This window comes from Accipiter gentilis, chromosome 13 (assembly GCF_929443795.1).
Source record: "Accipiter gentilis chromosome 13, bAccGen1.1, whole genome shotgun sequence".
Lineage (NCBI taxonomy): Eukaryota > Metazoa > Chordata > Aves > Accipitriformes > Accipitridae > Astur > Astur gentilis.
Genome location: NC_064892.1, coordinates 17,161,009 through 17,174,849, shown reverse-complemented (window position 1 = coordinate 17,174,849; position 13,841 = coordinate 17,161,009). Strand labels below are relative to the sequence as shown.

General features: G+C 34.3%; 1 protein-coding gene across 14 annotated transcripts in view; it reads right to left on the bottom strand.

Moving 5' to 3' along the window:
• MYCBP2 (MYC binding protein 2) overlaps positions 1-13,841 on the bottom strand; it is a 205,306-nt gene that overhangs the window by 104,230 nt on the left and 87,235 nt on the right. For all 14 annotated transcript variants that reach the window (XM_049815912.1, XM_049815905.1, XM_049815906.1 and 11 more), the window contains 11 exons: positions 12,692-12,864; positions 11,450-11,575; positions 11,224-11,351; positions 9,464-9,555; positions 8,334-8,468; positions 8,167-8,250; positions 6,858-6,954; positions 4,827-5,019; positions 3,918-4,192; positions 2,730-2,951; positions 864-1,055 (listed from right to left, as the gene is read on the bottom strand). In XM_049815912.1, the coding sequence (XP_049671869.1) occupies positions 864-1,055; positions 2,730-2,951; positions 3,918-4,192; positions 4,827-5,019; positions 6,858-6,954; positions 8,167-8,250; positions 8,334-8,468; positions 9,464-9,555; positions 11,224-11,351; positions 11,450-11,575; positions 12,692-12,864 (1,717 nt within the window). The remainder of the gene's footprint in view (positions 1-863; positions 1,056-2,729; positions 2,952-3,917; positions 4,193-4,826; positions 5,020-6,857; positions 6,955-8,166; positions 8,251-8,333; positions 8,469-9,463; positions 9,556-11,223; positions 11,352-11,449; positions 11,576-12,691; positions 12,865-13,841) is intronic.

Here is a 13,841-nt window from a genome sequence, read left to right as displayed (position 1 = left end):
GCTTAACTGTACTACAAGACAACTTGGGTATTTCTGCCTTGGATAAGGTCAAGATTAAGAGAGGACAGATACAGGTATTATGTAACAGTAAAACAATCTTAAATCTAGATGCTATCAAAAGCTCGGTTCTTTCTGTGAAAAAAGTCTGCTGATAGTACAGAGACAGTTACATCCCTTTAATAAAATCAAATAAATTTCCATCACTTAACGACGTTATAGCCTCATGAAAAGGAACTTCTGTATATGACTATGAATAACTGGATTTTAAGAAGTTCAACTCAGTACCACAATTTCAAATACAAAGCAAATAAACTGGAAAATATCTAATGATACAGACAAATATAATACACATATAATATTTAACATATAAAGGAAGATGTGTGTAAGGAGTATCTTGCATATAAAGGAGGAAGACAATGCATAAACAAAACACATTATAAATTCTGACCCATAATCTAAAGCAGATAGGATTAGAACACGAGGCACCCATGATACCATGAGAGGCATAGAGACGCTCAGGTACGTGGCACTGCCTCCAGCGAGCACTGAACAAATATATTTTGAGTGTGTATATGCAGAGACATGCATGCAAAAAGAGAAGCACTCAAAAAAAATTGTCATTTTTTAAACAATTTGCAGTATTCTGCAGCCACAATGAAGTAGCACATTATCAACAGTACTTCCCTAATACAGTGAATACATGCTTTTAAATTTATGCTAAATATCTGAAAGCTACTGAGAACTGAGAATTCCAGCATCTGTGAAAGATCTGCATATCCATTAAATTCCTACCATGGCCTGTATCATATTCATTATATACTTGTCCTGAAAGACTTTGAGTGATGATTTTATAGAAGCTTTACCTCAGATCCTAATGCCGATGCTGTAAGCTCACTCACAATACTAGCAAGCAACCCACAGGTATTAGAAACCAGATGTGAAGAGAAAAGCTCATTTTCTCTTCTAAGGCTGTTCCGTACTGGTAAAACAACAATGACCAACATCTTTTCCAGCACTTCCCGAAAGCTCGTCATCCCTGAAACATTTTCTTCACTCTGCATCATGAAGAGAAAAATGGTAAGTGACATTGTTCTTACTTAAAAAAAAGAAACAAACCACATTGATTTTCACATATTATAAGCATTAGGTAATTGAAAAATCTGTGACTTCTTAAAACTAAGAAATGACTAGAGGGTAAAAAAAAAAATAATTCTCAAATCTATCAACAGTATGTATTACTTTGTAAAAAAACCTGATTAATATTTTTAATTTCCAGAATGAGGTGGTGTTGACTTTTATTGCATTGGAAAGATATATAGGTGTCCTTCTTAGGAGGGAGCTTTTCTTATAGCCCTTCTTGCCATACTGTCCATAAGCATATGTTAGAATACAACTGATATATAGCTACCTATGGAACTCTTCACATCATTGTCTTCCCCATTGTCTAAAAGAAACTCAGAAGCTTTTTGGCTTTGATGTTAGCAAAGAGAAACTTCTATGCAAACAGGTAAGATAAAACCAGTGGTGGGATGCTTGTAAAAAGAGTTGTTCTTTACTGAATGAAGACTATGAAACAAATCTAAGTTTAGGCATCTACTGTCTCTTCTACCTAGCAGAGACATCCACTGTTTTTCAAAAGTTATTCACACTGAAAGTCATTCCCAATAAGGAAAAATAAAATCAGCTCTACTGATGAAAATCAAAGATTCGTCTTTCTCACCATTTTGTCTCCCAAAAACATCCAAGTAGTGAACAGATAGGCAATATAACCAGGTGAAGTAAACCTGTATAGACACCTGCACAGAACTTTCTCTCTTTAGCAGTTAAGAGGCAGCTGTACCCAAGATGGAAATATTATCTTTGCATTTAATAGCTTTTGGTGATATTTTCTTCATTAATTTGTGCAGGTACTTTCTAAGTCTGTGAAAGCTTTTAGCATAACAATGGTCTACAGGAATATGTTCCACAGCTTAACTGTGTATTTTATGAAGAACAGCAATCTTTGGAACTTACCTTTTGCTAAGGTCTCTAGTTGCTCAAAACTTTTGGTATTGGAAGACTCAACAATTATCCTTTATTTACCTTTCATGCATCATTCATAATTTCATAAGATCACAGCCCTCTCGTCTTCTAAAGTGAAGAATACTATTTAGTAGTCCCATATCTTTGATTACCATCTTTACCCTTTTCATTCCTGTAAATCTACTCTGGAATAACAGAACTGCAAAAATACAGCATTCAAGAGCCCTTGATTAGGAAATCGTTTAGTAACTTTTGATAGAACTGTAGGAACTGGACTTCCTCTGCCCACCTGCTTGTTGATGCCTTTAAAAACTCAAGTTTGAGACATGACATTTTATTACTAAAGCTGTGTTGACTCTTCCTCAAAACACAGAACCCATCCAACATGTTCATTCTTGTGATCATGGGAAAAAGCTGAAAAACTGTTGCAGAAAACAACTCCAAACTATATTTCTGCCAATTTAATATTCCAAAATAAATAAGAATAAATTTTGCTCAGACATTCTCCAAACAAGAAATAATGGGAATATTTCAGACTTGAAGATGAAAATTGGACCAAATAATAAGTTTCTGAAACAAGCCTTTTAGAAAGAAAACACTCAGCCAAATTCAGCTACATCCTTATCAAGCTAAAACTTCAACTTACATAACTGGTTTTTTTGTTGCAAAGCAAAACAAGTTGTTAAATTTTTAGGATATATCCTAACCTGGCTAAGTTTTTCCATGTGTGCAACCAAAAGAGGAAAACGATGTGCCAGAGCAGAGTCATTCTCAGTGCTGACTTGTTTAACCATTGACCGCAGCAATGCCTCTCCATCATAAGCAATTGGAAAGATAGAGGTCAGTTTTACTGAAGTATGGCAGAGAGCAGACATTACAGCAGCAAGAAGCCGGCTACTGGAGGTTTTGAAGTTTGCTTCCTGGATGTCCTAAAAACGTAAAAACAAATTAATAAAATGGCACTATTGCATTCAAAGTAAATGAGGGAGAAACTACTTTTGAAAGGAACTTACCAGTTTTATAGCAATTATAAAAGTAATTTAGAGAAAGAACTTCATATATTGTTAGCTTTCCTGTGAATTTTACATTATCTTCTCTCATGAGCTTCCATTTAGATCTTTCAAATTGGAGTAATTAAAACTTGGTCCACATGTTTTAAATAATAAAACCATTTAAAATTACTTTTGAAATTATGGCACCCTTTGAAGACAAAGCACTTCATATAATTAATAAAACAATTTAATCAGAATAATATATTAAAGAACTGATTATTCCTTGAAGTTTTAGAAGCTAAATGAATTTTCATCCTAAGCAGCAAATTGTTTACATCTTACTGCAATCAATGCAAGCAAGCAACTACCCTGTTTAGCTGTGGGATGCTCATTCACAGTAAGCAAGATACTTAGAAGGAAGTTGTTGATTATAGAATACTACTGCCAGCTTCTTAAGTACTTTGCTGGATCAGAACGCTGTTATAACATGTAATAATGAGAAATTATTCACATATTAGTGATGAGTATAAAAATGCCACGTGTATGCTCCTAAGCAATGTGCAGCAAGAGTAATCACATCTAAGGCATGGCCTCAACACCAAAAAAGCAGGTGCTGACAGTTACCAGCACCACAAATTTTCTTCACTGTCCCAGAGAGAATCTTACTGCTAAGGGAGACAGAAGTTCCTAGGCTCTTTTTGAACTTGGACATTTTTAAAAAAAAAAACAAAACAAAAACCCCAACCAAAACCCAATTATGAAAAAGACCAAACTACAGCAGAATTCAAGTTGCAAACCAGGATAAGCATTGAAAAGGAATAAGGGTTTTAAATACTGCTTGGCTTCTCTTTGAGGAAAAGGGCAAGTGAAGTTGTAATATTTACTTATGCCATTTTAATGTACCTGGTCCAAACAATTGAGCAAGTCACAAAGACATGCCCACTGCAGAGCTGGTGTTGGATAAAATGAATGAAAGCAAGCTGTGAATGTATTATGGCATTCCTGAAGAACAGCTTCTAAAAGACTGAGAGGCTGACTGAGATATCCTTGTGGATCGTTGTCCAACTTCACCATGCAATGATCAACTCCTTCAGATAAAATTTTTCTCAGCAAAGTCCTAGTTTTTCCAATGCAATCTGCTAGTTTGCTGGTTTCTTCTACAACTGCCTTTGCCGTAGCTAGAAGTTTACACAAAGAGGAGTGTTAAATGTACAATAAATGAAACATTTTCATATTAAAATGCACATTTTACATGCAAATAAAACAGCGAGAATTTAGCAATGTTGATGAAACTATATTCAGAGAAGTTAATTTCAAAAGGAAAACAGTGAAGGGTGTTAAACTACATTGAAGAAACCTGAACATCAGAAACTTCCAATTTTCTGGTCTTTCATAATATATGCTACATCTTAATATGAGCATTGTTAAACTACAGGCATGAAAAACAGATACTCTCTTTCAAATTTAAATTGTGCTCACCAGCAAAGAAGCTACTATGTACAGAAATGGGAAAAAAGAGGATACAAGTAGTCCAAAGAACTCAACTGTCAAGCCAAACAAGAAATTAACTTTAAAATACACACAAGTTACAGTGTAAACATGTGGTGTTGGATGCTTGGTTATACAGACAATTGCAAATACCCCATTTCTGACAGAAAGTCTCTGAATTGCTCCAACAAAACCACCTGTACAAGAAATTTCATCTTATAGCATATCCTACATGAATACTCAGAACAAATTTTGAATGTCCTGTAACATATCAGCAAATGTTATTTGCTGATAAACATGAAACAAGTGAATTAAGAGGAATACCTGATATTGGATATATTTCACAGGTGTAGACCCTCAGCAACCTCAGGCAGCAAGTGCCCACAAAACGCAACCTTTCTAAATCCAAAAGAGTAGCAGTGTATTGGAATCCTTTAAGTCCACGAAGTTCTTCAACTCCCAGCACCAGTGTTGTCCAGCTCCAGTGAAGAATGCTCAATAAAGATTCAAAGCATTCCTATTTCAGGGTATAAAGGATACAAAAGACAGATTTTGTGTTAAAAACAAAAAGTGAAGTTTCAGCAGCAGTATAAGATGAAAGGAAAGAGCATCTATATCCATGTTTATTATGAAAACATATTTATATCTATACACATCTACCATACAACACACAAATCCTATTTGCTTGAGAATAAAAAAGAGCACTGAGACTCTAGGGAACACCTCACCGTAATACCATGCTGAAAGCAATTTATAACATATGTTATAATATTAAGTGTGTGGAATTCAGTTATTTAAGAACTAACAACTGTTTGTATTCTCCTGTAATACAAATTTTTCAGTAAATTTTACTTGCTCTGTCTGCATATGAATAATGTTAATACCAACTTTTAACAGAACACATTCTTGTCATAGCAGTAAAGACTTATTGGGCTGTCTTTGCTTTGTTTTTAAACAGTTATGATCTGCAGGATCATGGGAACTATATCACATTTACAGGACTTGGAAGTTCAACAGAAGCACATGACAATCCACAAGAAATATGAGGATTTAAAAAAAAGTTTTGTTTGTCCAAAAATTCATTTCCACTATTATTATATGTCGTTGATAGTTTCATAAAGTTGTGTCTCAGAAGGCAAACTACAAGTATTTGGTATTGAATATCTTCAAGCTGCAGGTATACCGTCAAGCTGCAACAATCAAGCTGATTGTTCAAAGTTAGTTATAAAATCCCTAATGCTCCAGAAAGCCCAAACTCTCCTCTTATCCCAATTCAGATCTATGGTGAGGGATAACAGCAGCAAGATAATGAAGAAGGAGGATACAATGTGAAGTATTAAAAGCCATAGGAGTTCATAGCTTAATGCAAATATTTTTCAGCAAACATTTATTAAGAGTAGCTATTAATATGTTGATGGTTACTAAAAATGTAAATCATGTAGCTAATACATTTCTAGAAGAAACCTGAACAGAAGATCGTCCTGATCATCAGAGAACACTGAAGAAATGGAGAAAGCAAGCTGGTTAAGAAAATTGGACTGTGAGTGTCCATATGGAGGCAATAACTTCAATGTAACTATCAGTTGAGAATATTGACAGTACACGTAATGCAGTATAAAATATAAACCAGGATGGAACTGAAAATAATGTAATCACTGCTTGTAACAGGTAAGGAAGGAACTTCAAAATCATGAAGATGGAATTGGCCTTATCCTACATGATAATATTGCATTTCAACTTAATGCAGTATTCCTCAAAATTTGACTAGCCTCCTCGTGTGTGAAGAACTGCAGACTATCTTCTAGTAACAGTTGCAGTTCACTGTGCCTATTAATACATCTTACCTCAGCTTATCAAAATTTAATTAAATGTTATCTGATCGTCAATGTATATTGGAATGCATCCAAGAGATAGAGGAATCTCACCAATGACTAATTAATGACAGTAATTTAAAAGCCATGGAAGAGAGCATATAGTAAAGCTCCCTCCAAACTCTAAAAAGCCTACTAGTATTAATTTCTTGGCAGCAAGTAAGGCTTGTACATTAAATACAACCAGTAAGAATGAACTCAACACCCCCCCCTCCCCCCCGAAAAAAACCCAAAAGTAGATCAACCTTGTTAACAAATACATTTCCAGGCCCTCATCCTCCGGTCAACACCAAGCTTAGCTTAGATTTAAGTTTACATCTGAAATCTTCAGAAAAAGTAAAAGAAAATACCATGTTCTATATATCAATGTACCTAACTTCTGCTTAATAAAGCAGACAGAAAAAAATCATTAGTTATTTCCACACATACATCTTTCGATTTTCTGAACTTCCAGGAAACACAGAAGATTCTTGATAATACTCACCACTGAGACAGTTCTGGCAAAAGATCTCTTTAAAATATGCACAGGTTCACTGGTTTGCTGTTTTCCTTTGGACGTACTGCCATCACTTGTTGGCAGCCTGGAAAAACAATTTAAGAACTGACTTGAAATCTGCACTTTTAGCAGTTTTTACTGTTTGTATTGTTCAAGTGGAACAAAAGCGGAAGAAAAGTTTAAGGTTAATTATAAAAAAAAATGTTCAATTTCACCATAACTTCTTCCAGTTTCTAATTCTTCTAGACCAGTAATCAACTATCTTGAATTCTGTTCAACTGGCAGAATTCTGACAATTGATAATAAACTTGAGATTTAATTACATATTACAAGTATTTACTGTATTTCTTCACATGACGTTTTTAAGACTAGAAATGTTACTCCTTAAAGAACACTAGTTTTGTGGAAGTAAAAATATATGTGGAAGTGAAATGACAGGCAGCACCTGTTACTGCAGCATCTTTCCTTTTGTGCCATCTTTCCTTCAGAGGCCCCAAGGCCTGTTGGTCTCTGGCTACAGCCATCCCTCCACCGAAATCACCCTAACAATTAATAGGTTATGCCAGAACTTTATGTGCATCAGTCAAAATGAAACCTTCCTCCGGAGAGATAAATATCTATGGACACAAAGCTTACTGGCAAAAGTGAGCTGTTCTTATAGGGGACACCTTGAAAAGGACATGCTTAGAAAGGACATAGCAAGAGGACTGGTATGAACAGATTCCAAGTTGCAGAATCAACACAGGGCAAGGGGGAATATATATACATACACATAAAATGTAAACATTAGGTCTTGTATATATCTGAGGAAATCTGAAAAATATATATTAGCAATACAGTGAAAGAGTTCTAGCTTCTTAAAACAGAGTTACATAACAATTATCATGGGAATAATAAATTTATGGTAACTTATTGTAAAGCACAATTCATTGCCGTTTTTTTCTTCATTAAAATAATCTGTTTGATAGTATACTGCACCTAACGGAGCCCTACTAAATAGAGTACTCCCAAACTAGCAAAAAAATGAAGCATGTTAGATGAAATTATGAGGCTTTACAGATCTAAATGAAAAACTCAGAACATATGTGAAGAATGCAAGAAAACTGCAAAGAAATAAATGTTGGTATAATGGATTTATTACTTTTCTCAAAGACACTAAGCTTTCCCTAAATTTTTCAGATACTGATTTCCTTAGCTTAATACAATAATAATGTCATGATACATATGCTTACTTTAACAGGGCTTCTGTTTAAAAAACATGTCAATAAATTGTTCTAAAGAGAGGACAAAATATTACCTGTATAGCAACTGTGGGATCTGCCCTGCATTAACATCTGTACCATTATTTGATTTCTTGGAACTTTTAAACTGAAATACAACACTGAAAGAGAAATAAACTGGTTATTATTCGAGTAATATTAGATCTCTTCTTTTGCATTAAAAAAAGAATAGAAAAAAATATACCCATCATCTGTAGTAATAGAGGCCTGTCCATGAGATCCACAATCACTGCTAGGTCCTGACACTCTTGCCCAGGCTACATACCACCAGCCAGCTTGTAGGAGTACTGGTTCATCAAACATCATTGCATACTTCTCTCTGGGAGAAGTAGATTTTGAAAAAGATATATGTAAATTAGTTTTTAGATTAATCTTTAACGAATTACACCCTGCTTATAAAAGAAAATTGAAAATTAATGGAACTAATTATTAATCTCAAGTATCTATTATATTCAAAACTTAAATATTTCATTGAAAAAAATACTGTAGTCATTAAAAAAAATAATTCACAAGGACCTACAAATGCCTAAGTCTAGCTTGATCTTACATTTTGAAACAATCAGATATCAAATGCCAAATAGAGTACGGACAGACTAAGTTAAATTAACACACACAAACACTATTACATTTACTATATAATACTGCAAGTAAAGTATTAATTCTATTTTTTTAATTCAATTTCAGAATTTTTTTTGTAAATGACAAGAACTCATACATAAAATTCTTAGGAATTACACATGAATTAAACCTAAAAGAATTAGTCACTGATGATTTGAATGTTAAATTATTTTATAACAGGGAATGAAAAAGCAGCTAAAACATGGCTAACCGCATCCATATGTACAAAATCTTTCAAGCAATAACTGCTTGTATTCTAATGAGCTGAAGCACAATAACCCTTCTTTTAGTTATGATAATTCCATATTGCAGTAAGTTTAATGATGAGTTGTTTAATGCAAATACCCATTTGTGCTTGAAAGCATCCTTTTGATAGAAGTATTAAAAAGAGCTGCTGCAATGTTTAGTCTTGTCTTCTCATCAGATGAATATGTGATTTGACTTTGATTTATACAAGAGCAAGTGTGAGATTATTTTTCCTTCTTTTAATTTAGTACCATAATGGCTTGGTAAGGTATTTGGTGGTTTACTACTTTACCCAACACACTTTCTTTGAGTGTAAGTTTTACATCACTTGCTAAAAACTTCTAATGATGTAGATCTCTGTTGGTATTTAAAGTGATTTTAAAATGTGTAGGAAGAAAGTAAAAATAAATATCAAGCAGTAGGTAGAAGTAGGTAAGGAAAACATCTTACCTAGCAGCACAATCGTACGCTAAGACATCTGTTTCAGCAAGAAGGTCTCCATCAGTCTCATGGTCTCCCCCATCTGGACCCAATTCAAACAACTGGTGGAGTAAGAAAAAAAGGTAAAAACATTTTAGGTGTTAGGAACTTCGTAATACCACTTTTTCCTCTCTGGCATTCTGGAAACTGTCTACTACTATTCTTTACCCTTCCCAAAAGTAATTGCTAGTTACTGTCACTGGCAGGCAAATACCCATCTGGAAGTCAGGATTTTGTGATATTATTAACTGTTAAAAAATAGCAGTTGACACTGACCTCCCAGCCTTATGCCTAGATATATTCTTAAGTGGAGAAACTCCCTAAATTTTGCCTGCAAGGCAAATGCAGAGCATCTAAAAGAAGGCAAAGCTGGGCAGAAGGTGCAGGCTTTCTGTCACAGAATGAAATGCACTGAAGATATACTCAACTTCTGCGGAAAGGGATAGCTTGAGTGTTTAGCAAAGCTAGTCAATAGTGTCATAAACAGGTGGTGACTAGGACAAAAGATGATACCCTTTTCAAAAGAACTTGGGTTTCTTACTCAGTCAAAAATAATTTCTACAGTTTGATGAATTTGCAAAAGGACCACAATACACGTCTATGACTTCTCATGCAAATGCCAATTTGATACACAGTTTATCTGTGGTAGGACTGGCAAATCTTATCTTTGCTATAAACTAATCCTAGACAACCAGAAACAAATTGAAAAAATAATACTAGAGTGCTTTAACAGGATTACTACCTCTAGTATTTAAACATTAGTCATGCTTTTTTTTGTTAAGTTTCTCGGCTTTCCTTAAACATTTACAATTCTCAGTCATTGTGTTAAACTAAGATAAAGTACAACCACTTATTCTGGATCTCCTGTTGTCTTACGCAAATGTTACTGCTAAAGCATATGCTATCCATTTCCCTAAACCAAATCTTAATACCTATTCATCTGAAAATAGAAAAAGAAAACTCAATAACCCACTAAATGACAGGTAACAACAATAACGTATCCTGAATATACACATCTAATATAAATCTCAGACAGATATTAGATCCTTCCTTTACAATGTTTTTCAGGGAGTTTCCGAAATCCTTACTAAATGTGGGAACAGAAGCTACTTATCAGAAACCAGAGCTCTGTTATCACACCGTGCCTTTGTGTGAGCTTTTTTATCCAAAGCCATTTATTTATTTTAAATCAGCGCACATGCTCCAGCCCTAATCATCCTTATGTTTGGTACAGAACAGAGTTAAGTATGTTTTCTGCCATTCAGTCTCAGCTGAAGAATCCCTGCTGAGAATCTATCCAGAGAGCAGTCTGAGAAAGAAGTGGCAGGGAAAGTGGGAAGCATGTACCAAAGAAATTTCAGCTACTGATAAGCACTCTTTTACTGGTTTCAAGAAGCAGTCCCTCATGTATCCTGACATAGGACGTGATTCTAACTTGAAGGCCACAGCATCAATTTTCTGCAGAAGGAGCTTTGTGTAAATAGATCACAGAACCATTCGATCCACTACCATATCTGCTCAAAAAACCTGTAAGATGGCATAGCATTCAGTGAAGGTAGGAATGGGCCAATTCTTGACAATTAAGAATAGTAATTCTCAGATATCTACTTCACCCACCTTACCTGCATAAGGCTCATTACTTCTCACTGAGAACCCTTCTTGTAGTTCTATTACTAATGCTTTTAATATACAGTAAACCACTCATTCATCAAGAAATAAAACTAACTTACCTTTATTTTAGCAGTGTATTCACCCCTACCTCCAAAAAGACCAAGACCACCTAACAAAATATCCGTATCAGCACAAAAACGGATAGCTTCTACTGAGTGGGCTGAATAACCCCAGCCTCCTCCATGACCTGCAGAAAAAAAAACCAATAAAAAGAGTTAATCTATCTTGGTCTTTTATTCCACAAGCCTGATCAGCTTGTGCTATAAAATTTTACTGTGTACTTACTTTCAAATCTGTTAACAACACTATAGTCTTCTTTAGAATAAACTTTCATCACTGCTTGAGTCTCTTCTTCTGTATTTGCTACACCCATTTTTAAGTCCTGCATAGCAGCCAAAGTATCAAGGCAACCTAAAAGAAAGCAAAACCAAAAGAACTCAAAATGTCTTACTGTTGATTATAATCAGTGAAATGGAAATTAATACTAGTTAAAAAGATCAAAGCAATCTAACTGTTCTGTCCCTAAACCACACATACGCTACCAAATATTGTTATAGGTTTGATTAGATCTGGGGTCACTGCTGTAGAATCTAAAGGTTCACTATTGAAGATTGATTTCATTTAATTTATTCATTTTCCAGAATAACCAAGAAATGTAATTAAACCTACTTTGCAACTCTTCCAATAGTAAATAAATTGACAGCAACACCTTTTTTTTTTTTTTTTTCCTTTTTACATTTCCCATATTACCAAAAAAAGTTGAAGTAGTAACTGAATTATGGGCAGACTTGAGAGCCTTCATAAAAGGCATTTTGTTTCATATGCATGGGTACCTAACATGCCTTACTCTGACTCAGACACAAAAAAGTACTGTTCAAGTTAAAATTTATCACATCTCTAACACACAATGGAGGAAGCAGGACAAGGAACTGATCACTCGTCACAATCAGTGAGCTACGGTAACTTCCAAAGCTGCACTCTGGAGATTGGGTATGTTGCATGTGGCCAGTTTATACATGAACACAGTGGGATTATTTTTTGTTTTGGTAGGCTTTTTAGACTACAGAAGGAAATCATACTACTCTTAGTGCCCCATTACACAAAACTGCAGAGTAAATTCTAATTTTAGATACTGCATTTACTTTAAAATAAAAAAAGCTTAGATAAAAGCATTTATTTTCCTGTCTTTTGGAGACTCGAGGTTAACTTAACACTACTGACTTTATTCTGCAGACTGTCCAAAAAGATCATCTAGGAAAGTCTCTTACTTTATTATGCTGACCTCTAGTAGCAGGTTCCATCAGAACTCTAAAATCCTCTAGCATCAAGATGGCAGAAAATAACTATTTTGATTTAAATCAATGCATATCAGCCAGATCATAAGTGTTAAGAGCGATGGTGAAATATTACAAAGTAAAATTTTAACTCAAAAAAGTCAGAAAGCTGTTAGATTACAATTCATTTATACCTTAAGTAATGTTTCTTTATTTCATCTAAGCTTCTGACTCATCAACTATAAATGTATACCTAGAATGTGCAAAGCTGCATGAGATCTGGTGGTTAGAGCTTTGGAACCTGTTGGTAGAGCAAGTTCTGGACTCAAAATACTACACCGGGATTGCATGTCTGGAGCTGAGGGAAGTCTGGAATCGGCAACTACTGCGTTGTAACTCCACAGTTCCCTAGCATTTGGTCGAAACCTAGAGCAAGACAAAACAGAGTAAAAAAACCCAAAACTTTCACTTACTAAAATAATACAAAAATCTAACTGATTAAATTTTATAAGCTATTTAACATAAAATGAAGATCTGCTAGTACAAACTCTTAAAATTGAACATCATTACACCAAATACATATAAACTTTACTAGGTTAAAACAGTAGCAAATGGAAAGACACAAAAATATTCTTATTGTACTTCAAGTCAAACAGTCATATAATGGGTTTACAAATTTCAGAAAATGTTAGACACTTTTAAAAGCTAATAAATATTAAAATGGTATAGTTTATTAAGAAGCATGAAATAACTAGCAAAGTACTAGATATAATGGCAGATGTGCTCAAAAACGATAACGATGCCAAGTGAAAGTAAGAGTTACTCACCTTCAAATAAGAGTAAAAAGATCTTGAGAAATTCAACATTTTTTTTTAAATGGATAACATCACCTTGTGAGTTTTTAAGGGATTATAGAAAAGGGCAGCATAAACAAGGGAATGCAAAGACTTTCTATACTATAGATTAACATGGAGAAAAAGAAAATGAAAAAAATGAAGCCTTTGATATCACTATGTAAAAGGAAGAAACAGAAGACATAGGTCTGTGGGAGTGTTCTTAATAAGCACAAAAGGAATTTTCACTTGTACACTGTTCTAAAAATTCAAATGGGGCTACCATGGTCTAACTAATGGAGAAAGAAATAGTTTTAACTAAAAATATTATAGGACACCACATGTATTCAGGATTTCAACAAGTTATCAGTGTGCAAGTTTATACAAACACAAACACATATGAAATTATTTAACCACTTGAATTTCACTACCACCTGAAAAAGTCATAAAGCTCTGAAGAAAATTCTTAAAATCTATGTAATCAAGAATGCTGTCTCTCTGTATAAACTGCCCCCTTCATTTAAATAGCCATGAAAAAAAGTCCAGAAACAATAATTCATATACCAAATA